The sequence below is a fragment of the Copidosoma floridanum genome, unplaced genomic scaffold (genome assembly GCF_036245765.1).
Source record: "Copidosoma floridanum isolate Cflo_tuat_1 unplaced genomic scaffold, Cflo_Japanese_pri ptg000028l, whole genome shotgun sequence".
Lineage (NCBI taxonomy): Eukaryota > Metazoa > Arthropoda > Insecta > Hymenoptera > Encyrtidae > Copidosoma > Copidosoma floridanum.
Window position 1 is genome coordinate 6368892 of NW_028321905.1, and position 27007 is coordinate 6395898.

At 34.2% G+C, this 27007-nt stretch overlaps 1 protein-coding gene across 1 annotated transcript in view; it reads left to right on the plus strand.

Moving 5' to 3' along the window:
- The window catches only part of jef (major facilitator superfamily domain-containing protein 6 jef), a 467956-nt gene that overhangs the window by 296878 nt on the left and 144071 nt on the right, over positions 1 to 27007 (plus strand). Inside the window, exon 9 of the mRNA XM_089595806.1 lies at positions 20195 to 20488. Within this exon, the coding sequence (XP_089451932.1) occupies positions 20195 to 20488 (294 nt within the window). The remainder of the gene's footprint in view (positions 1 to 20194; positions 20489 to 27007) is intronic.

Below are 27007 nucleotides of genomic sequence, written 5' to 3' on the forward strand. Positions count from 1 at the left end.
TAACATTCCCAAATAACATTTGAAAGCACATTCTGTTCTCTTTTTATAAAATACGTGAAGCTGGCCACATTCAAACCAAGTGAATTATACGGTGGCAGACGTCATAAGCAAAGTTGTTAGTTACGAGGCTGGAGTCCCCAGCCACAAGCAATACTCCTTCACATTACTCTGTCAATTCTTACAATTTCACCAGGAATCATATATCTTTAGCAAAGTATGTACTCAGTTAACCAAATTGTAAAGCTATTGAAGAGAAACAAACTTGAGCAAACCGGACCGTCTTTAACAGGCAATTTTTAGGGCCAGTAATGGTTTCATATTTTAAGAAACGCACGTTGTTTTTAGACATCATAACATGTCTTTTACTTTCTTACAGCTTATTATTTGACGAAAACTGCATAAAAAACCACAAAAAAGTTTAATTAAAATTTTTTTAGTTTGGGAAGTATCAAGAAAACATGCAATTTTCTACACTGATACTGTTATATTTCGCATTCACATACAAAACTGCTCCACTAAGTAAGTCTTAATCAAAATTTATATTTTTGTAAACCAATCTATGAGAGAAGCAATAAGGTTACATGATAACGATAATATTTATGTGAATTGTAATGACAGTAGTAGTTGAGATGATACTTATTGTAGTAGTAATTAATACTAACAATAAAAATGATAATAATAATAATAATAATAATAATAGTAATAATAATAATAGTAATAATGATAATAATAATAATGATAATAATGATATTCATAATAACATTAACGTTATTAACAAAAATAACAATACTTATAACAATAGTAATGAAAATAGTAAAAATTACTATAAGAATAATAATAGTCATAATAATAAAAACGCTAATAATAATTTTGATGACAGTGATAATAAAAATAATAATATTAATGACGATAATATTTCTTGGGATGAGGCATTCAGCCAACGGGGTGCTTCCCCCGAGTGTCCGATTGAGGTAAGATTTCTTGGGGCGCACGGTTTTAAGGCACTGTGGTGGTATGAGTTTGTGCCCGTGGGTAATTGGCATGGAATAAAATAGTTCCCGTTGTCCGAAATGTTGAGGAGGAAACCTCGTTTAAAATCCACTTTGTTGCATAAGATAAGTGTAAGTGACGATTGAAATATTCTCTTTTGAGCATTTACCATACTTACACTACACTAACATTCACGGACTGTTATTCATCGCTGACCATGGACATCGTTCCTTTACGTCGTAGAGTTTTTGGTAGAACGGTCAAGCCAGACAATGAAGCCTGGGTACTGCCAGGTCACCACATCTAATAAGGCTGTATGTCTTGTTTATAAAGACGTTATGGGCTGAATATCGTTGGCCTACTAGCACTGAGAAGATTTCATGGTGGCTTGGGCTACCAAGCTGGCTGGGGATTTGCGTGCCTATCGGCCTGCCTCTGAGGCACTCGTGGTAAGCTGCAATAAGCATGCACTATACATACACCTATTATGTAACACTTTTTCACACACTGCCAGGGTAGTTCCTTCGAGACTAAAAGAGAGTGGTTACTCTTGGCTGGCACACGCAAGTGGCATCTATTTCTGGAAATGAAAAGGGATGCTACTCTGGCTTACACTCTAGCTAGTGTATTTATTGGACAAAAAAGGAAGCGCTGTATTTTATTTGGCAATTCACAACAATCAAGGTCATAAAGACCAAATAAAAAGACTAAACGCTAGAGAGACCGATTCCGGAACTATAGAAAAAATAAAAAAGCTTGTTAATAGGCTTTAAACGCTGCGAAGTAAAGGGATGGTGTCTAGGTCTGGTGTGTAGGACAAGAAAATATAGCCTAAAACTGTGATAATAAGGACCAGTTGAAGCTATGCGTCTAATGTGGCAGTGACAACTACTACAAAAAAGATGAAAAGGAGGAGGCCCAATGGTTTGCTTGCGGAACAGAAGATGCCAAACACGGAGCAGGTAGCGACAGCTACTCAGAATTTAGGAAGACGATATAAGAAGCTAAGAGTTAGGTGCCTATAAGGCCTAAAAGTTCAAGAGGACAAAAGCGAAATGACCATTGCAGACCCAAGCTGCGCTGACTTACTTAACTCATCAGCAAAGAAAAGCAACAGAAATTGATGTTTCCAGAAAACAGCAGATAACGAGAGAGAATAAAAGAAAAGCAGCATTATGACAGTGATGACACTAAGATGGGAGGCCACGTCAATGGTTAACACTCCATGGCCGTAGCTTGAAGTTTTCTATAAAAGTGGATCCTGAGCTGTGTGTTTCAGGCGATAGATCTTGCCAGTTATGTGAGTATTTAGTCTTCCTCGCTTTAACTATCAAAGTGGAGACCAACGTCCTTTGGCAGACTACGAGTCTTACACAGAAAAATGATTTATATCTCCTTCTATAGTGCGTCAAGGCATTCTGGACGATCTCACATGAAAAAAAAACAACAAAAATAATAATAATCTTTGGGCGGATCCAGTCAGCCTATGGGGCACGTTTTCTAGGTGGCAGATACATGTAAGCTTTGTGCGAGTGTATGGTTCCGTGGTGCTGTGGTGGTTCAAGCTTGTGTTTACAGGTGGATGGAATGAAATAAGATAGTTTTTGTGGATCAAAACGCCAAGAAGAAAATGTCCTTAAAAAATCCATTATGAGTGACGCTAATAAAATCATAGTAACCCAGGCGGCAACTTCGTAGAGAAAATTCGATGCCAGTTATAACCTGGTAAAACTTTAAATAATTGGTGTTGGTCTCACAGATTCTGGGGGAGGCCACAAAGGCATCCAGCATAAAAGTAAGAAGACAACTATAAATACTGAGATAGATCTGGAATATACCAGCAATTGAAAAACAGAGCTTTTCATAAACTAGACAGAGGATGACCTTGTATTTATAGAACTTAAAAAAATGATTAAAAATATGATGGAAGCAGCAAACTTTACGTTTGTGGAAACAGCGGTGCCAATCAAAAAAGGCGTGAAAGTAGCATCAAACCTTACGAATGAGTTAAAATTAGCCGGAAAGAAACAATGGAAAAGATGAAAGATCTCCTATACCAAACCGATGATAATCTGTTAAAAAAGACAAACAAATCAGAAAAAAAAGAGAATGACACATTCTCTTCGATCTAGATTTTTAAAAATCGTAATGGCAGGCAAGCAGAACAGAACAGAATTACGGAAGCATTGAAGAAGACCCCTAATCCTCTTGTAAAAAAAAAAAATCTGGATAAATCAAGAGCTTATCCTCAAGATAACAGTTAAAAGTAGTGGCAGTGACAAACAAGATAATGGCAGAAAAAAGAAGGAGTAAATTCTTGTAAGGGTCGAAGAAGGGCAGCACTTTGTGAAGGTCTTAAGAAAGATAAGGACTGATTTCAAGCCAGAAGAGGCAGAGATCACAGTCAAAGAAGAAACTATGACTGAAAGTGAAATCTTCTCCTTAAAGTAAGAGGAGTTTAGTATAGAGAATCCCTTGTAAGCAGTATAGCTAAGATTATGAAAGGACTAGGATCCATTAAAAAGGATTAGAAAAGAGTAATATTTGAAAATTTGGGATCTGGATCTATTTATCCAGAAGCATTCTCTAGTATTATGTGCTTAACTCGACAGCATTGCACCATGATATCCTGGTACAATGAGTTAACCTGTCTACTTACGTGTCTTTCAGCATCAACAAATTTTGAATTTATGCATGCAAAAAGATCTATATTTTTTGGGTTTTTTAGCCCCCTTTGATATAAGAGTCTGTCTTTTTTTATGTCTCAAAGATAAGGAGTTAGGATCGTTTAGTCCAAATAATACTGTAGCCACACATGTGGTCTGTTTTTTTCTTAGCCACAGTAAATAACATTTCTCTGGATTTGAAAATTTGAGTGCATACCTCAGTAACGAATATGGCGTTGAATTACTACTTTACGTTGAATGATGTGTGTCTGTGCGTAGTTGTTCAGTTGTAATAGCTGTATATAACGTTTTGTTGACTTAACTGAAGGGTGAACTTCCAACAGTTGTAGGATGATGGAATTCACAATTTGCTCCCCGCAACCATATCCTACCAGGTCTAGTACTACTGGAGCGATCAGAGATATTAATATACAGAGCAGCTTCATCTTTTTGGTCTGTAATAAACGGAGGGAAGGGCTACATATAAGAAAGATTTGTTGTAAAAGAAGAAAAAGGTGAAAATGGGATGTGTTGGTATGTTTCAAGGTGAGCCTCACCATATTAACTAACCCGCTCACTCAGAGCTTTTATTATCAGATTCGTAAGGCTTATTAGGCTTAGAGTTTATTTTAAACAGTCATTACCTAATTGTATGCTCTATTTTACATTTGTTACCTAAAAAAATTTTTACACTTTGTCTATTTGATTCTTTTAATTCTTAATACTTAATCATGGGGACCAGAAAAAAGGTCTCCAAATTGACCCTTTTTGACTTTCTTTACTAAAAAGATACCATTTACTTTCAATACTCTTTACTTACACTTGTATTATAATATTCTTCAGATTTAAGTTTCAAATTTACTAAATTTTTTAAAGCTTCTGTTGTTTTACTAGCTAGGTTAGTGAGTCAATTAACAAGATAATCGTTATACGTAGGGAGGTAATCATCTTCTCTCAGTAAGGTGGACAATAAGAATCTAGTTAATCTTCCAAACATAACTTTGTAAGCTATATGCATGGTATTCTCTTGGATGAAAGTATTATAATCGGGGATAGACATCTCTACCCATTCGCCCCAGTTATCATCACTGTCTGCGTATTATTTGAGGAATCGACTAAGAGCGTTGTGCTATCTTTCTAGCAATTCATTGGACTATAAGTGAAATGTTGTGGTTTTTACGTTTCTAATTTTTTAATTTTGGGCCACTTTTTGCATTAGATAACGCAGGAAATTTCTCCCCTGATTGCCAAGACTTTAAGAGTTGATTCTGCATTGTCAGTATGAACTCATTTTTATCTTTAGTTTGTTACGAGTATTTTTACTTCCCCTCAGTGTGACTAACATACCGATATGATTCCCTTTCACACGTCTCTGATCGACGACTCACTCTTTACACTTTTTCCTACTGGGTCTATCCAAAAAGGGGGGCTTGCATCTGGTTAAATAAACATAATAGAATGATTTCAATTTACTGGAAGTATTGATAAGGTCAAAAAAAAGGGCCTCGGGCTTAGACCAGAGTGGGGGGTGGATGCCTCGTAACCGCTCAATCTCTCTCCAGTCGGCTCCTTTCCCAACTCCATATTTCAAGCTCTTCTAAAAGCCGTTAAAGGACATCTAGGATATTGGCCAGCCGCTGCTCAAGATTACGTAGATGGAGATCAGGTTTGTTTTTCAGATACTTCCTGTATCCCCCGCGCAATTGGAGGTACTGATGTACTTATTCTCTCTCTCTCTCACACACACTCCAAACACGTTATTTTATTACTTTGCTCGATTATCTTCTCGCTCTTTATCAAGACAAATCAAGCTTTTCACAGAAAAGAAACAAAGATGTTACCGATACCCAGAAGTTAATCCTGAAACAAGAACTATCTGAGGCTCCCGTGACGCTCTCGCTCACTTACGTTACTTGGCTTTGAATAGCTCAGCTCCTACTCTCTCTCTCTTTTTCTCTCTCTCTCTCTCTCTCTCTCTCTCTCTCACTGATCTCGTATTCTCGCGTTCTTCTTTCCTATTGTTCCCGTCTGTTTCCTCTCGTTTCTTGGCCAATTACATAAATTCCTGGCTGTATGCATAAGGATGGAAGGTCTACACCAAATATTGTACCACTAAAGCTCTCTTTATGTAAATTTCATATCGGAGTTCTGGGCTTCATAAATAACATGAGGTGTAAGTGATTAGTCAGTTGCTGCCAAGGTGCTGCCAAGCTTCCCTTGGAAAAAAATACGAACTATACCATCATCAGACGCATTTCATGCTATTATAAACGGCTGATGTAAGTCTGAAAATTGCTAGAGAGGGGCATAACAAAAAGCGTCCTTGAATTCTTGGAAAGCGCTTTCTTCTTCGTCATTCCGATGACAGCTCTCGTAGTCTTGAAGGAGATTGCTTAGTTGCTTGACTTTTCTCGCAAAATTCAAAATAAATCGTCTGTAATATTCTGCAAATCCTGAAAACTGCCTCACGTTTTCGCATTGATAACTATATCGTCCATGTATACGAATACAACTTTACCGATTAATCCGTCAAGAGTTCTTGTCCTAGCGGCTTTGTACTGCACTGCTGCGTTATATAAGCTAAAAAGCATCTTGACAAGCTCGTAATATTCATTAGAGGGGGTCTTCAAGGTGCAGGAGGATTTGATGAAAGCCTGACTTACAATTGATCACTGTATAGTATTTAGAGTTTTTAACTTGATCATAGGCAGAGGGAAGTTCATCGGTGAAGATTTTTTATAAAGTGGTCTCAGGCCAAGGACTCTCAATTAGGCATTGTCAGTGCTCTTTTAAGGTACGATTTATAGGACAGTACTGCTACCTAATCAAGATCGTCACACTATGCCATTTTCAAGTAGCTCTTGCACTTGGCATGCGACGTCGGCCTTTAGCGCGTAAGGTAGCATATATTGCTTTGTAACTACCGGTGTGTCGTTAATTATAGATATACGGTGAGTTTCTATGTTGGTTGACGTCAATTCGTCTTCTTCAAGGTCAAACTTGTGGTAAAGCCGTCTTATTAGTCTCTTGGCTTGAGCTATTTTGCTGCCTACAAGTGCGTCTAGATCTATCAAACGTTCTAACCGCTTAGTCCTAGATTGGTGATATCTATCACTATTATTGCTGCTCTTTTGAGAAAGGGAGATACTGGCCATACTGTTGTCCATGTTTAAATCATCTTATTCGTCTAATCGTTTATCGGTTGACTTAAGTAACGTCTCTCTTTGTCCGAAACTGCTAAGTTTATAGCTTAAATTTTTGCAACTAAAAGATTCGTTAGCTTCTTTATCATTGGATATCATGTCGTCTGAGCTTATTTTGTTATTAGTAGGTAATTTAATTTTTTTATATACCACGCTAAGGGAGATTCCGTCACTTTTTTATATCAGTAATTTATTGCTAAAGTTAAACCTAACCTTATTATGCGTGAGAAAATCTGCTTCTGAGACTCCTTCAAACGGCAATTTCGGATTGTTCGTAATGATCGAAGATTTATTTTCTAAAGCGTCTAAGCTAATGACTGTGATTTCTAGCATCTTCATGTGTTTTGCTGTAGAACCACTAATAACTCTTTTGTCTCTCACTTTCATTTGATAACTTTGAAGAGCTTGGTTGTTCTGAACTTTAGTAACTTATGAGCCAGTATCTATCAGAAGCTGCCTGGTCAGTTGATGTATATCAAAATACAAAAAGTTTTCAAGTGATTTGCTTATGTTTTAGCAATAAGTATAACGGGGACCCTTATCTTGATTTTGTTTCAATTTTGGGACACGACTGGGAACTACAACAACTGATGTTCAAAGCTCATTTCACACTTGGTATCAAAAAGATAACATATTCTCAGTAAACTATCGTAGGAGATACGGAATGGCTCTTCTAGAACATAAGAGAAAACTGCGAAGTCAATCCCCTTTAGTATTACTGTCCCAAATTATGATGACATGCCACCACCTATCCCATGAAACTGCATTATTTTATTAGTGTTCATGTGGTCGTTAACGAGAACGCTTTCACGCTTCATTAAGTTTTTATGAAAGTCTGAATCCATCATTAAAAATACAAGTTTTATGCCTGAATCTGAATAGGGCACATATTTTGGCTTAGAATCTAACTCCAGAGCATGAATTCTCGCAATATTTGGTTTGTATCTGCTGAGTGCGTTAGTGCTTGGAAGGCGTTCAGAGCCGCACTTGCTCCTTTGGCGCCATAAGGATTTCCTTATTTTATACGCTCGTTGTGTTCATGCTGTCTACATTCTAATGTAGACAAACCTTGACTGGAACCGTAGGCAACACGTTTTACAGTTTACAGCAAGATTCCCTCTATTGCGACATAATGAACAACGAGGTTGGGTATTAGTTGGGGCTTGAAGCTGCGTGCAATTAACAGCTGCACATCTGATCATGTTACATATTTGGCAGACTACCTTGATTGTTGGGCACTTATTCGCCATATGTCCCTGGCTCTTACAAATATAGCAAGTTAACAGGTTCCGTATAATTTAGGAGCATGTGGCCTGTGACATTGCATAGTTGACATTAAACAACTTCTTCCATAGTCTTTCGTCCCAGGTACTTAAAACATTGAGTGGCTATGTATCCTTGCTTACCATATACTTAATAAGTAAATAAACTAATTTTTTTTAAGCTGATGTTCAGGAGTGGTGGGCACAGTGCAATTGCAGGGTATAGAGGGAGGTGGGTTGCACTTATCAGCGGTGTGGCCTGCTAGCTTACATATCTGGCAAATGATTCTTAACTCCTAGCCTGCATAATTCTGATTGTTGCAAAATTGTTTAAGGGCGTAAATAGCTTTGATATGGTTGTTTAGCTCTTCGATGTTATCAAGAGTTACTTTTCCTATGGCCATTCGCGCTTTTTCTATTGACTTACACCTAATCAATTTTGCAAGCTTGGCCTTGACTGTTGCGTTGAGCATGTTCTTAGCTTTATCGCTATCTTATAGCAACAAAGTTTTGGGATCACCTTTAAGGCGTCCTTTCAAGCAGTCACTTGCACCATCCAAACAAAAGGAGGCACGAATACTTCCAAGCAGGGGATAAAGTTCTTGACGCTCACATCAGCTGCTGTGCTTAACTGCAATGTACTTACTCGTGACATGCCCAGGAATTATCACTATTACCTGGGCCGTGTGCAGAAAGGATTTTGTTTTGCAATCTAGAGGCTGTCAATACCATCATGAGTAAAGGTGATTGCCCAAGAACTTACGCATAAGACAACTTGTTATAAGATGCTGCAGTCTAGAGGCTACTTATACCGTAATGAGTAATAGTGCAAGCTCCAGAAGTTATATCCACGTTAAAAAGAAAAACAAAGGTTTGAAGGCTTCATAATTTTTCATCAAACTTTTAGTTTTCTTCCATGGAGGACCGTATGGTATCAGAGGCTTCAACTAGCCAGTTGACCGTTTGATATAAATAAGAACGGTGTCCTTTTCGGGCCCTCCAGGTCTTATTATAGGGTGTAGTTGATCTTGATCATGTGTTGGTTCGAAAATGACGCAGAAACACTAGCCGAGTGAAGAGCTGTGAGAACAGATAAGAGCTGGAAATCTAGGGAAGATGATTCACTTACTTATACCCTTCCTTCTTTCTTAAGACCAAAACTCCACAGATTTTTCATTATTACTGTATATCAACGTTGAGAAAAGATATTACTTATTCACTGATGCTAGGCACTGTTCGTTTATTTGATTGAACTTGTTGCAAAAAGAGCAATAAAAATCGCTTAATATTCTGTCTAAAAATTTGGTTCAAGGAGTGGTTGGTGCGTTATGGTAACAGTTTCATTAACAATTATAATAATTTTAATGTTAGGACAATAAAAGAAACCGGTATCTATATATGAATATAAATCAATGTATATACATACCAATCAGAAGAATTAGTAATAATGAAAGCTTACTTATTGAGCATGAGTGGTTAATATTAGTCAATAAATTTTCTAGATTAATCCCTGCCCCTATTATTTCATCTAAATAAAGAATATGTTAAGTAATCAACTATATTTATCTCACAATGAAATCAAATGCATGATTAAATTGTTATGTAATAATATCAATCTAAGAAAATACCTTATAGGCACAGCTAACTTTTCCGTTTTTCTTTCCATTCAAAAATGTTGCAAGATTCAACCAGATTACAAATTAGACTATTGCAGATGACTCGTGGAATCGTTAATGTAATAAAAAGGTTACTTGGTAAATCATGCGTCTACAAAAATGAGCAGTAAAAATTGGATAATTTCTTGGAAGTTGATAAAGTTGCTCCACTAGGTTTACCAGAGCTCACACTTCTGTTTGTTATATATAGCTTATGCTTACGGCAGGCGTAGTACATGTTCATTCTTTTTTTGTGTCTTTGTTACTTGTATTAGTTTTAATTTATTCTAGCATTTAATATTATTTTTGTTTATCTTACTTTATATGCAGTAATTCTGAGTTATTTTAGAATTTAATATCATTTTTCAGTGCAGGTGTTTCCAGTTTAACTTTTGCATCTATTGGTTTTTAGAATGTTGTTACTTATTTGTACATAAAATAGTACTTGCTTCTTATTTCTGGTCAGCATAGGCCAGCGTGTATGTGCGTCAATCATAGTTGGTTGTTGTGTTGCAGGTACGAGCAAACTTGCAGGTCATTCACCTCTTTTTATATGCAAGTTGGTCCCTGCTCAAAATGCTTCCTAAATAAGCATGGGAAATTTCAAAGGAATAAGCAAAAAAAATTATTAGTTATTTTATTACCAACAGTTCACTGAGATTACAGAGAAGTGAAAAGGAGCAGGGGTGAGCTGAGACTGACTTTTTTATATATACAACTGTACAAAATAGGGGGTATATATGCGTATCACATTACTATAATTAAGGCTTTGTTTCAACTTGCATTTTTGAAATACTTGTCATAAATATCGGGATAAAATGTTGTTGTACGAGGCGTATGCGTTAGCACACACTAGGTTCGGATAGGGTGATTGGGAAGACACAATAAAAACACAATAAAATTAAACAGCATAAAAATAACAACTTTTAATGTCACTCACAGGCCAACAAAACACAGTTAATATTCACAAAAATTGTAAAGGTCAAATTTATACCGGAGAAAATAAATGCTGTCTGTATTCTTAAAGCAACGAACTATTGAAATATATAAATGTGAAGAATGTAGAAAGAAAAAAGTCAAGTTGAATAACACGATATGTAAACACGCACTGTCCTTGAGCTCGCAAGAGATTTTGAAAGTTACTCGAAATAAATGTGAAACTGAAAGCACTGATAGAGTATAACTGATTGAACTATTGAATAACTATAAATCACTGTCTGTTAAAAAATGCACAATTACTGTCTGTGGAAATACACTAGAGTTTCACTGAGTCTTGCTGTTGATAATCACTGGTAGTTTGATGAGATTAACTATTTGAGCTGGTCTGCAAATTATGCAATGAGCAACTTAAACAATGCACTAAGTGCACTGCACTGTACAACTGAGTTTTATCCACTGTATAGCAAGAGTTAATCAGAAGATTTACACTAGCATTTAAGGTGATGTATGCACCTTTGAATGCTAGAGTTTGGCAACGTAACTTAAGAGAGTCTTTCTTCAACGAGAGCTGAGTATAATCTGGCGCTTACAGTATACAAAGCTTGCCACGTGAATACGCACACACACACCTGCAGCGCGCCAAGTCGACCAAGCGCACACACACAGAGCGTTGAGCCAACAGAGACTACAAATGTACACAATGTATACAAAAGCCGGGCCTACTGTTGGTCGCTCTTATTTTCAACAGTTGTACTGTGTAACGGATCTTGACTACTATTTGATAAAGTTTAACTAAAGCAGAAAACCTTACAGCTTATACCTATATTGAGGCAACGTTCTTTGTAAATTAAAAAAAAAACAATCAAAGCATGTCAACGAGTTGAAATATTACAGGGCTCTTCAAGGTACATAAGCAACAGTAATACTCTAACAGTGTTTCAATACTGTGCGTGTTGTTTTTGGAGTCATAACAAAATTTCTTATTATCATTGAATAGTCTACGATCTGTCCTAAAAAATGTTGCTCATGAAATTAAGGAGGAAAATTTTTTACTACAAAGTTAACCAAAAGATTTAATAAATTGTATTAAATAAGACTGCATAAAATAAATTATATTGTTTAAGATTTTAAAAATTCGATAAATTGAATTTCACCAAAAAAAAATGAGCCAGAAAAGTTCAAAGATAAGATTCTTATAGTATTACTGTTATTGTGTTAACATTATGACATATGGTTAAGCTTATAATGGATGATATCCTCTATACATACATTTAAAATTTTGTTTTCTAAAATAAATTTTATTGTTTTGAGTTTCATATAAATTTAAGTGTAATCTATATTTATATTATTTAAACGTAGTGTTAAATAGCTTTTAAAATAAGTTTCTCAGTTAGAAAGTACTACTGTTGGTGCCTCATAATATGCTATAAATTAATTTGTTAAAGCTCTTACATTTTTTCTAATGAATGCTCTTCTAAATTAGGCTAGGAGTACGTCATTTAGTTTGTAAATTTGTTTACTGCTTCATCAAAATTTATCAAAATTTATTTGAAATGGCCTGTTGGGTGTATTGTTAAACCAGTATGGCTAGCTTTTTATAACACGTGTAAGTTTTTTGTCTACCAAGTTTTGTAATCTGATTGAATTTATCCTACATTTAGCCTTAAAATTCTGTAATTGAAGTCTTTAGTGATCCTGTTATATCTTTTATTGATGTCTCTTAGTCTTTGAACAGTAAAGTTGTGGTATTCTTTTATGACTGTATACCTCTGGTTCGTAAGTGACACAATATACAAGTTAGTACATAATGTTGTGACACAAAAGCGTTATTTAAGTTTTTGACATGCTTTTCGTCATCTTATAACTGAAATTCCTGTAAGTTCTAGGTAATAACTGGTAGTGGGAGACCTAGTGGTGCAGGAGTGTTGCAGGAGTGGTGCAGGTAAATAGCTTTCCACTTATATTTTCTTTTATATGTTGTTTTTCTCGCTTAGTTGGCTTTAACAACTGTCGTTATTAGTCTCTCCTTGCTCTCTTTTTTCACTATTAATTGTAGCTTCCGACGTATCTTGGCAGCCTTCGCCCTGCAAATAGTCATGCAGATTTTTTCTGAGCCTTCACTGCTGATGGGCTTTCTTTCCTTCATCGGTATCTTATTTAGATTGCTATTCCTACTTTGCTTTATAACAAAAATTTGTAGTCTGAAATGCTTGTTCAAAAAAAAAAGTATACATACGTGTTCCCCTATGTGTTATCGTAAAAATCTTAAAAAATTTTACACTTTTTCCCTTTATGCTGCCCTATGCGGGTATGCATGTATCCTTATATAAACAAAAATATGCAGTCGTCCTTGGTATGGTATGTTTTGAACTGCAGAATTTTATTTATTCTCTCTAAAACAACGCACAGATTATTCTACTTAAAATTCCGTAGTTAATTATGAGGCTCGCGTAATATTTATTGTAAATTGTAAGAAAAAAAAAAAATTTGATATGTAGATCTGGAATCAAACTTTTTTTGTGGCACTTAATATAAGGTTAATTCCCTTCTGCAAAGTAAACACTTTTTTCTAGATCTAGTTCTTGTTTGAAGGGCTAGTTAGAAATTTTAGAGTCATTTCCAGTGCTTTCTAGTGGTCTGTTCTCTTGTCCATCCGTAAAAACACCGAATTTCCATGCATTGATTCTGATACCCAGCAATCTTTTAAGATCATGGCACTTGAAAGTTAGCCTAGCTCTTAAGAGTGATGATAGCTCAGTGTTAAGCGTGCTTGATTCACAAATGAATTGTATGCAGGTTATCAAATAATGCATAGATTTTCTCGTCAAGTTAAAAGTCTCGCTTTCGATAGTATCATACATGTTAGGAATTAAATAGCACTTTTTTTTTGTATTGATATCGTGTTTCCTGCTTTCGACAATCTCTCTCTCTCTCTTTCTTTCTCTTTTTCTGATAATTATCTCTTGTTTCCAGTTAATTAGGTTCAGGTGCTACCGTTTTTTATATGTTTTGTCGTTGCTTGATTTCCGCCTGAGTTTTATCTTAATTTATCCAGCTTTGTGCTGTTTGCTACAAGTTATTCTAGTTTGTCTTTTCTACTGAGAATTTTGACGACAGTAACTGTTTCATTTTTAATGATCTTACTCATTTCTGTTCCTCTGCCATTTATTTTCTTAATTCGTTTTGATTTTGCTAGTTTAAGTTTTTTATTTATTGCTGGTGTATAACAATGTACTATGATTACTTCTATTAAATCGTTCTATTTTTGATATTGTTAGTTAGAGTTAGAGTTTCTTCTATGTAGCTAGTCTTATTGACGTTTTTCAATGTGGTGCAGTACTGTATCCTTTTTTCTGTAATAAAGCTTATCACGCCACTGCTGCGGACTGATGCATACGTTAGGGAAGTGCAAGATACGTCGACTGCAGCAATATTGTGTGGAATATGTACTCTTAAAACTATTACACTAATGCTGTGCAGCTAAAGAGAGCATTAATTTTGGATACTCATAAAAAAATCTCTAGTAGTCGGCCTACTTCTCACATTCCTCACTGTTCCAATATTATTATAAGTCCCCCGTCCCCCAGTTTAATAAAAAAAATTTTTTTGTAGCACACCTTTGAAATAGGGCTCATTTTACTCGTAATCCTATGTACTACAAGGAAAACATTTTTAACACGTGTTTCAAGGAGGTTGATACCCCTTTTTGGCGATTACATAAAAAAATGTGTCAACGTGATGTCACCCTCACCAAAACCCGTGTTTAAAATTTTTTCCTCATAGTGTAGAACACTACAAGGAAAATGAACCTTATATCGAAAGTGTGGCTCAAAAAAATTTTTTTTATTAAATTGGGAAACAAAAACGAGGTATTTTTTGTGGATTTTCTCATATTTACTGCGTTGTACTACATGGGCTACAAGTATCTCTTTAAGCCAGCCTGCACTATGGTGGAGAGTTCAGTGATTCCTTATCAGTAGTTCTCGTATGGCTCTCAGTTAACTGTAGGGTTCTGGGGATAGCTCAACTACTCATTGATCATTTATTTCACTACCGTATACACACTGCACTTACCAGACTACTGCTGTATCGATGATACTTGATATTCTGATGGGCTTAGGTACGAGGAAAGTGTGGGCTTACGTACACAACAATGTCACCACCAGGTAGCTCTCGCAAAAGTCAGCTGTGCGTTTAGCTTATTCGTCGCTCTTGTTAGCTACGGGCGCAGCAAAGATCTACTGACGTGGCATCTTCTTAATGTTCTCATGGGCAAGGACCCTACCATTCTATCAACCACTGAGCAGAGCAGGGATAGTCTCTGCTCTTACAGCAGATGGTGGCTGTTGCTAATATGTGTGTGTGTGTTTGTGCCGTATGCCTATGCGCTTGTCTCATTGGTGTCCCTTATGCATAAATGTGAGTGGCCGTGACTCTGGTACAGTAAGGACAATAGAAGGGAGGACAATAAATCGTGTGGGAGAGCCGTGCAAGATGTTTTCTCATTACATAATTGGATCGTAGGTGCATTCTCTTTACCAAAAAAGTATCAAGCAAGCTGCATCAAAGAAACATTTTTTCTTTAACTAAGAGACCCTTGACACTGACCATACATTTTGGGATGGCCTGTGACACGTTAAATTGCCGTGTTAGAAGCTTAAATTGTGAATAGTCTGGTGTTGTTTCTTATTTATTTTTTCTTATATACTATTTCTTGCATGTTTTCTGATCTATTGTTAATTAGGAACTACGATAGTATACTAACATTGTTTTTTCATGGTTAGCAAAAAGACCATTTTTTTGGGGTATAGTTTGTGATGCTGAAAAATTAAGTATTGTTTTTTGGTGGAAAGGAATTTTTCAGAAGCTTGTAGTCTGTAATTGCAGTTAATTGATGTCGAAACAGTTATAATCTAAATTGTTCCATTGCAAAATGTTGTTCCAAATAGTTCTTTATCACAGGTAGAATAGTAAAGTTCACTCGTATCTAAGTATCTCTATGTTTATGTGCACGGATTATTAATTCCTACCTTCCCTTGGCTTAAAATTACTCCTATACAATAATCTAATTTGTCAGTTGCAATTATAAAAGTCTGCTTATAACAGGAGCCATGAGCCCATTGAAAGGTAGCTAGGACCAATTAATTGAATAATTTTTTTTTCAACTCCTCCCATTAAAATGCAACTGTTTTTTTATTTATTAGTTTTAGGAGTCACTGTGTGATTTTGACATATTTTTCTATGAAATGCTGACAGTAATCTGCTATCCCAAAAAATTGTTTCATTTTGTCTTTGTTAGTGTGTTTCATATGACCTCTAACTACTGCTATTTTATTTTAAATTTGTTTAAGTTGAACCATTGCAAGCTATATGCCTTGGTACTTTCGCTCTTTTTTTTTAAGAATAAGCACTTTTTTAGTTTTATTGTAAAACTTACGTTCAAAGATTTTGTCAAAAATCTCGAATCTTAACCCGTTTCGTTTCCATTTTTCTACATATAGTATGTTGCCATCCATTAATATTTTTGTTTCGTTTACCTACAAGCCAACTTATACTTATGCTTCACAACAGGCATAAATATATTTAGAGATTGATACTTCTAATGGGCATCGACGTATGTTTAAAGTGGTCATTTTTATAAAAAAAGCTGTTTTATGTCCATTATTCTCAATTATTTTAAGTAGGAGAGCTCTCAGCCTTAAATCAGTCATATTGATCTACTACATAACTACTAAAGTTCTAAGATTTTATTTTAAAAAAGTAGTAAGCAACTGATACTTCCACCATTTTTTTTAGCAGTATGAAATTTCTCAGGACTCTATATCGTTGTTTACTATTAGGACCTGCACATTTAAGGATTATTCGTGCGTTAATATTATACGAAGATTTTTAAAGCTTGATTATACTTAAAGATGTGTTTGTGTTGTTGGATATTCACTTACTTTACTTTTTTCAGTAGGTATCTTGCATTTTTTACAACAGCTGAATTATCAGTCGTCGTTTGTATTTTATGTTGGATTATTATTTAGTGGTCTCCCGTCAAAGCTGAATACAAAAAACTTTTTCTCTATAACGTCTTGAATGATTGCTATGATCGTTTCTAGTTTTAACCGGACGCTTTAACTAGTTTTATAATTTTCGAAACTTGCAACTTCATATCTATAAACAAGCTGTTTTTCTTATTTTTAATGTTATTATTTTTTTCATCTTTATTGTTATTTATAACTTCCTGCAATTTTCTTCTAATCTTAGTAATATTGTATTTTCATGAGAGTGTTCTGGGATGAGAAGCCTAACTGAAAGCATTGTCCCCAGCAATCATTGCATATTACGTCCCTCGTCTGACTTATCAGTGCTATGAATCTACTAATGGCATAGATGCTTTTATTTGATTGTCTGTTATTCTTAGCATTACTAAGGAAATTTTTCTATTCTTGTTGCACTAAAGCTTATTACAGACGATTTCCTTTTTGATAAGGTTTGAGAGTATCATCAAGAATGGCAAGAAATGGGGAGCTTCCCCGGCCCGCGTAGATGTCCTCCTTTACTGTGCACCTTCTCTTGCACTCTACAAACTTAAATTTGTACGACTGCAATTAAATATATTTTTGAAAAATGTCTGGCAAGTCATAATTCTTTTTTAAAGCGTCTTTCTTTCATACCAAGGTGTCTATAGAAATGTTTTTCTTTCAACTGACACTTTTATAATATTCTCTTATTTTCAATAAAGGGCAATCTCACTTGGTTTCCTCATAAAACATCGTATTGAACTGTAAATATTTAATAATTTTTTCTCGAAAATGGACATGGTGAGAAATCTGAAAAAACGTATGTGCACTCACGTATGCTCAAACATAGCATTTTTTTTTTTTTTTTTTGGCACGGTTCTACATTTGGGACTGTTCTTCCAAACCTTAAATAATGTGTAAGAACCTTTCAGACCTGCATGTTTTAGTTTTCTTTTTTTTATACGTGTACAAATTATTTTTCTAGTGTTCGTAGCAATTTCAAAGCATTTCTATTTAAATGAAAGAATTTCAGTGCTTGTTAACTTAAAAAAAAATTTTTTTGACGCTCATCATTCCATTGCTTATTTCCAGACTGTTTCAACCAATAATGCTTTCTATTTTTATTGGAAAATGATATGGGATTTTGTGCTGACTTACTATAATAATACAAAAAAATAAATTTTTTTGAATAATGATATTTCAGCATCTACATCTGTAAAAAATTGTATGCTGCATAATTTCAACTAATAGCTGAATAGTAGTACTAATAGTGGCGGGGACCCTGCATTTGATACGTTTATTGCAAAGAGGAGTTTCTGTGTTTTTATCGATTTGATTTTTGTCAAACGGAGAAAACTGAGTCTTTGGCTTTTGCTGCAACACATTATCCTTGTTTATATTTTCCACTATTTACAAAGTTTTCTCAGCGTTTGTTTTCAGTGACACGTCCAATTCATTTTTTTGCCTCTGTTATTACATTAATTTTGCTAAAAATATTTCTGATAAATAAGTATATAACTCTGTAGACTTCCGCTTTTTTTCTTTTTTCTTTGGCATACGTTATGTCTATCCTCATTCCAGAGGCCCACCCAGCTTAGAATTTTCATGTATCTTTGGGACTCCTAAAGTCATATTAACAGTCCAAAGACAAAACTTTTTAAGTAATCTCAGATAATGTGAAGTAAGAAGTTTCAAAATTGAGTGGGTGAAGACAACAGATATTCATCCCTAAGTAAATTGGACTTTTAAGAAATCGCGTTACGATCTTGGTAAATATCTTAAGCAGTACACTGGTAGCGTTAAAAAATGGGACTACTTAATGAAATAAGCCTTGCTGACAAAAAAATTACAACGTATAAAATCGTTATCTACAGCACTAAAAAAAAAAAAAAAAAATCAACTACTGAAAAACCAAGACTATAATGTAATTTAAGTTATCGAGATAAATAACATTGGAAAATTAACTTATGAAAATCCTGTAAAATTCAAAATTAGGTTTAAAAAAAAAGCAGTTAAAAATGAAGAGTTTAGTCATTACTTCTCTCACCCTTACAAAATACAAGAAATAATAAACAAAAAAGAGATTAAAATAGCTATGGATAAGAAACGTGATACAATACACGCAAATAGATTGGAAAAGTTTCATCACTTTGACTTTACTAAGATACTTATCAAAACTGTTATAAATACTTGAATACATTACCAGACGTATAAATAATATATGCACATGATTGTTATAGTAAATAATCCATTCACCAAACTACTTTCGTTTCTTGGATAGTCGGACCTTAAAAATCGTTGTCACATATGAAAAAATACGGTGACACGGACTGACAGTAACATTTAAATCTAACCACAAAAAAATTGACATAGCCTCAAACTAATGGGCTTACTGTACCAAGATATATGTATCAGCTCCACTAACCCTTAATCATTCCCACCATTAACATTATTAACAATAAAACTGAGAACTATACGTACGCCATCTCGTAGTACCATAACCAGACATTGGCGTGTGTGTATCATAACCTTGGTAACATCTCTCTTGAGCCATCCTCAGTTCAGGTCTTCATTAAAAACCTTAGCACCAGTTTCAAAAGGAGGGTGATACACAAAGAGTTGCTCAACTTTTATGTATAAGAGGAAACTAAATTCTTTCTCTTTTAACCTTGTTCTCTTAACTAATACTAATTATACACTTGAAGCAATTTAGTTGTCACAATCCATAACTAAAAATTCTTTTCAAGCGCTAACGTGATTGTGTACATAGATTTAATATTCATAATATTTAATCATATTCCACAGCTTTGGACAATGAGGACAACATAATGAATCAAAAACAATTTCATGTTTTAAATGAGATTTTAATAATCTTCTGATTAAAAAACGGCAAGAGCTTGAAGTCAATGGTTTATTTTGATCAACTTTATAGTATTCTTAAAATTTTTTAAGAGAATGTAAATACTTCAGATAGAGAGTTCCAACTACTTAAAAAGACACAGCTCATAAAATACATTCGTAAAACACAAGAAAGATAATATTTATAGAAATAAAGACGTGTACTTACGTAAAAAGCCTTACTCTTAAGTTCAACTTAAGAACTTCAAGTCATTATCTTTTATTGCTTTTTTCTGGTTGTTCTTCTTACGTACCCATGAAACGAGTTCATTCGTTTTTTATTATTTTCAGCAGTTTGTTTTGTGTTGGTAAGCTAGTGTTAAATGTTTTAAAGAATATAATATATTTATTAATATTGTAAATGCCTATTTTATAACAACCACATCTCTAAAAAATGTTGTAATAGAATGAATAATGTAAATGCTATCATAAGAATTTTGTTTTACATCACTTAAATTTGCCTTTTTTAATAAGAAGTGTATACTATTGAAAGTATTTAAACGTGTATTTAAGGTGTATGTTTATTTTTACTTATGTTTGTTACTATTTAATAATGAATCATTTATCTTATAGGTACAACTGTAACCTTTCGAGCATATGGTGTTTTATGTTTAGTAGTATTGATCGCCTTTATTTTTATCAACTTTTATCGGAAAGAGACGGGTTTTATATCAGACCTTCCACAATCAGAGGATCCTCATCAAGTAGCAGAAGTTACCCATTTGGCACCACATGGAGTTCCAAGTAATGCTATTCCAAGAGCTCTAAGTTCTAATCGACTTAACGAAATGACGTATCAGGACAGCAGTTACGGTACAATTTATCAAACCGCTGGTGGTAATTTAAGTGTACCAGGAGAAACTGAAGGTTTGTTGTCGTTAATAATTCGATTTAATAAATTTTTACTATTAAAAATTAAAGTCAAACTTTTGCAGTCTCATTTTTTTACGCAAGCTAAGCTGAGAAAACTTAGAGACGGATCATGACACTATACTCACTTCATATAAAACAGCAACAAAGTATTGACACATGCACAAATAATTATGTACACATGTATAGTTATTTACAAACCATGAACGGGAAAGATGCTAAGGGGGTTTTAATGAAGTATCTCTGCGCACTAATTGTATGTAACTATAAGCACATGCACAGGCAGCTAGAGTTTGGCAAAACACAATAACTAGGAATTAAAGAGTACTCAATTCATAAGGTAAACGTAAAGTCTTAACATGAACTAAAAAAAGAGAAAATCTGATATTCGTGTTTGAAACAAAATACAGCGATCAATAATGTGAGAGGATGGTAAGACCCTAGTTGAATAATATACTAACCTAGTGATGGATCCAGTATTAGCTCAATAGAATATTTGGAGTTTTTCCTTTGCTCTAACATTTTTTTTTTTTAACACATGCACCATTAAATTAATTCATAAGCATGGTCCTATATCAGTTGCTTATCTATAACTACTTTATTGAAATATTCTCGTCAGTTTCGAAATAATTGGATTTTATATGTTAGTTGAAAGCTAATTCTTGAAAAAAATAAAAAAATAAAAAATACCTAATACATATTTAATACATACTTTAAGCTTATGTGTTTTTTGTTTAAATTAATGATAAAATGTAATGAAGACATCAAGAGCCATTATCTTTCAATAATCACCGGCTGAAGTAATAAGCATTCTAATACTCCGCTACCCTTTTTGTTGTCAATTTTGATTGATTCGCGGTGGATTGTTTATGCAAAACATTCAGCTTAAGATGATACATAGGTGTGGTTCCAATTTATTTTCGTTTCAAAAGTAAGGAATAAGATTTACTTTTGAAGTGAAACTTCTTCAGATGCGCCTTCAATGGGGAGTTAACTCGTAAAACGAACGAGCGAACGCTACCATGCACATATGTATCTATATATTATCTGTACGTATAATAGCCACACCCTAGGCAGGGGATCTGTTTGTCTGTCTCCCTTCCTCTTGTATTCTTGTATGCACACAATAGTGCACCGCAATTACTCTATTTATATATATGATATAGCTTCTCTCTATCTCTATACATAAAGTAGACAGTCAACCGATTCGAAAAATTACCAGTGCAAGCGAACGGAATAATAGTCGAGCAATCACCCATCTGACTACCAACCACGGCCAACTCTGCTTAACTTTCTAGATCAACGAGACTGCAACTCTACCACTACGCCACCGTGTCGGTAGTAGATATACCTACTGATATATGGTGAAAATTGTAACGTGGCTGAAATACGGGCTAAACTGGGCCTCTGTTACAGCTAAGGTACTGTCAGGTACATAATGTCTGACACAAAACATCGCTTGATCTCTTTGAAGTCTTCAAAAAATATGGTAAAAATCGTTCTTTTTTCCTATTTATCTTTTTGTTTGCATATATGTATGTAAAAAACGCACATAAGATAGTAAATATGTTTAATAAACAACTTAACTATTAAAAATAAGAAAAAACGATGTTTCTCGAAAGAGAAGCAAATTGGCTGAAAATAACAATTTCTACGGGTTTTTTTAAGGAGATCTACATGATCGAGGTGCAGAAATAGAGAGGGGCAAGACTATGAACAAATATAACCTCAATTTCTCGATTTTCTGGTTTTTGTTACAATATAGCCTCCCAAAATCAGAAAAACAGTCGTATTTTGAAAAGAAAGCCAGATAGGCCAAATTCCACTCACAGAAAATAACTATCGAGGTGCTCAAATGCGTGATCAAAAACTATATTCTTTTAATTAATTTTAAAATCAGTAAAAATTAGTTGAGCATGGGTAAGTTTAAATATTAAATTATAAGTTATTATATAAAACGAATGACATGAAAAATAATAATTTTACAAAGAAAAATAGCTATATGTCTATTGTTTTTCTTAATCTTAATAGGATATAGTAGATTATACTACTTTTACGGTAGCCAAAATCAAAAAAAATCTTATTTGTCGGATACAAAGATTCCAACAAGAATTTATTGTACACATATGATGTCACATCAAATGTACGAACATTAATTTTAAATAAAAAAATTTTTGTCCCGCGTGACTGGATAAAAGTACCTTCTTTCAGTGCAGTACTGTGAAAATTTTTGTTTCATTCTGCATTACATGACCAATAACTTGTACATGTTTAACATATATCTTAGCAAACATGGAAGTACTTAAAATTTGCGAATCATAACATAAGTAGTACATTAAAATATATGTATTCTATGCATGCGCGTGCTCGAATACGTAATGATATTAAAATTTTTACTATTTTAATATGGGATCTATTGAAATAAGGTGTACTCTAATTTTTTCAGTTTTTATTTTACTGAGTTTAATAACATTGGAGTTGGAAGTTTCACTTCTGCTAGGAGTCCCGAGACCCACACCTGGTTTTTAAGCTGCCCATTCATGTAATAGACTGTTGTGTGAAGAAAAAATATATTATGATTTGATAACACAGGTGAGAAGATTAAATTTTTTATAAACTGTATAAATGTTAACGTTTTTACTAGCAGAATCAGTTATTTCTTATTCTTTTCAGCATAATAGTTTTAATACTATAAGTACAAAATAGAACTAACAAGTTCAAAAATTGCCGTTAATGTATTTTCGTGCCCAAGTTACACACGATTTTTTTTGAGCCCTCAAATTGCGTTGCACCCATGTTTTTGCATGCATGAAAACTAGGCAAGAAACAGCCACTGAGCAAGAAGTACAACGGTTGCTTACATATTACATAACTGACCTTTTTCCAGACATTGTTCATGGCATGAGGGTATCCAAATAAAAGCAATTTGTAAATCATATTTTTTTAACAATCTTAAAAGTCTTACTTCTACAGGCACATTCTACGCCATAGAGTAAAATAATGATTCAAAATTCGTGACTTTGAGGAAATATATCACAAAAGTGAATTTTGCATGCTACTTTTCTTTTCCTTCACCGTGTCACGGTATGCGCACCCTACCCTGCGGCACCATATGTATAAGATTACTACGCCAAACAATTTTGCACCACGATAGCAAAGCCTATACCTTAATTAACAAAGCAAGTTTTGTGATTAACTCGATTTCATTTTTTATGTGAAAACATTTTGTACGAGGCTTGGATTTCTGCTTGGACAGTAAAAATTTTTAAAGCGTAACGCTTTTCCAGTCACACCTGTATAGATATACTTATACCGTTCTCTCTCTCTCTCTCTTTCTCTCTCTACTGAGGAGCACTGAGTTTACGCCAGGGATGGGAAATTGCTATGAAAAGGTATTTATGACATGTCACGTGTCAAATATGTCATAAATGTCATTTATGTCAAAAATGTAATAAATGACACAGACGTTTGGAACGTGTTTTGGAACGCGTTCGAATATTATCGTTCGTTACTTGAATTGTTGGTTTCACAATCATGCAGTTTGAACAAACTAAATAAAACAGCATTGTAGTAAGATAAATGTATAGTAAGAGACCCAAATTGATTATGAAAATATTAGGCTAATTTATTTTACTTAATTCTGCTTTGTTTTGTATTAAGTTCAAACTACATGAATGTGGAACGAACGATCCAAGTAACGAACGATAATATATTCGAACGTGCCTTCGTTAAAAAATTATATCCCAACTTTGTATAGTGTTCGTGTGGAGGTCTTCCTTTGTCACTCATTTTACGACAAACTTTTTAATTCCGCTTGCCTTAAACCTGTGTCCCGCGTACTTATTAACTTATATGTTTGTTCTTGAAATTTCCACAAGTTTGGTAGTATCACGCGAGTCGCGAGTCGTAATACTCGCAATTCGGCCAAAAAAATACTAACCTACCCTAACAAATACAAAAAAAAATTCATCGTGTCATAGAGACATGAAATGTCATTAATTGAATATTTATGACCCGTCATAAATGTAATTTTTGACACGTCATAAACTCAATTTATGACATGACATAAATGACACGGCCATCCCTGGTTTACGCTGCTGCCAGCCAAAATATATAGATATACTATATCATATTCGTCAACAGCAGTTAAGTATGCATGCGCACGCATACACACATGCTGTGCACGGTTGCTGGCCAACAAGTGGCCAGTGCTGCCTGTTTACGCTGCCACCTGCAAGAACATTGATCTGTCTAATTCAGAGATGAGGCAAGTAGTCTACACTCTACAAGCCATAGGGAGAGACTGAGAGAGATGACAATTTCCGTCCATCCGTGCGTGCACGAAAAAAGGTTCGCACTGTGTAAGACAGTGCAGTCGATACCTCAATACCTCGTGCGCATTTGCCTCGTAAGATGGCGTGTACTGCACGGTATTTTTACGTGTAGGCATGTCTACCTTCTGAGATGTGTATACTACACAGTCTGTAGAGCTGCACTCATACGCTCTTTTGACCTGCGTGCACGGCATTTTCGGGTGTAAAGAGAAGTAGTCGTCCTTGCGTTGAGCATATACACGTATAATAAATACGATGACTTCCAAATCAGTGTATGGTAATTAAGTTACTCAGTACTGTTATTGATAGTTGTTTCAATAAATACAAATGGAAAGTAAAAAGTATTATTGATAATAAATATCCAATCAGTAAGAAAATCACAATTCGTGTCTACTTATAAGATATGAACCATCATTTTTTGAAAAAATAAGGGATGAAGTAACAGTAATTAAGGAATCGTAATGTATGTGTTGGCACTTTCATTTTTCAAATAAACAGAATCTGCTGAAAAATGCTAATTAAATCTAATTTGTTTTATTGGAATGTACCTAGCAATAATTTTCTTGTCTACCACAAATATATTTGTTATTTTGCTGAAATTGTATACCATAATTTTCGACAATTTTTGCAACTATGCACGTATTTTTTATATAATCAAATTTATTATTAGTAATTTTACTCAATTTAGTCCTGTTACTCGCTAAAGGAAACGAAATATTTATTTCAAAACTGGCTATAGCTAAGCCTTCAAATACATGCAAAAGGCTGCAACTTTCAACTAAGTTGCATTCGAATCCTAACAGTCTTTATGATGATGGTTTATATATCATAAGTAGACACGTATTGGGATTTTCTTACTGATTGTATATTTACTATCAATAATATTTTTTACTTTTCATTTGTATTTAATAAAACAATTATCAATAACAGTACTGAGTTACTTAATTACCATACACTGATTTGAAAGTCATCGTATTTATTATACGTATTATGATATGCTCAACGCAAGGATGACTGCTTCTCCTTACACCCAAAAATGCCGTGCACGCAGGTCAAAAGAGCGTGTGAGTGCAGCTCTACAGACTGTGTACTATACACAGAAGGTAGAGATGCCTACACGTAAAAATACCGTGCAGTACACGCTATCTTACGAGGCAAATGCGCACGAGATATTAAGGTGTCGACTGCACTGTCCTACACAGTGTGAACCTTTTGGCGTGTGTATATTAGTTTGCGTCCGTCGGTTCTAATTGACGCGCATAAATATAACCTTACTTTTTAAGCATGTTGTTGTTTATACATTTTATATAGTACTAACATTAATGAAATTATTGGCTTTTTGCGGTTTAATTTTCTACCATATTCAGATATTGGTTTTACTGCTTTGCAAGAGAATTACAATTCTTTGCCTATGATTGTTTCTAGCGATTTAAATATTAATTTCAATAATGAAAATTCTCAGCCTTTAATAGATTTTCTTAACGATTTCTTACATTTACATATTAATAATAATCGACATCAATCTACTACCATCCGTGGTACGACTATAGACGGAATTTTTTCGAGATTTTTAAATAAAATTGCATCTACAACATCTATTTCTTAGTATAGCTATCACAAACCAATTGTTATTACTATTGTACAGAGCGATGAACAACACACTTTGCAATGATTAATCGTTTAAATATTTTTTAGTTTGATTTTTTTTGGTACTTTTTCTACACTAATAAATATTTTTTATTAAAAAAAAAATATGATTTGCAATTCAGCATTTTTTATTTACTGAGGACACAACTACTATTCGTAAGGTCGACTTTTTCAAAATTTCAAGAAATTAAATTTTTTCGTGTTGCATGTTGGAAAACGCAATAAAAAATAGTAGCACATATCCATATCCATGTTTTCACATCTTCCTAGAGTCAAATGCAACACTATGACTGGTTTAAGTCCTTACAATATTTTCGTAAAGAAAAAAAACCTTTTAACAGAAATCGAACCGACAATCTACTACACACTAGTCAAATATCCAACTTACTATGCCACGAGCGATCATGATGATACAAAAACCTCTTACTTCATCTTTTTCTGTGATTTGTAACTTATACTCAATGTTAATATTTACACACTAATTGCTTATCAATTTTTATGAAATTTGTAACTATATTATTCATTGGATCATAAG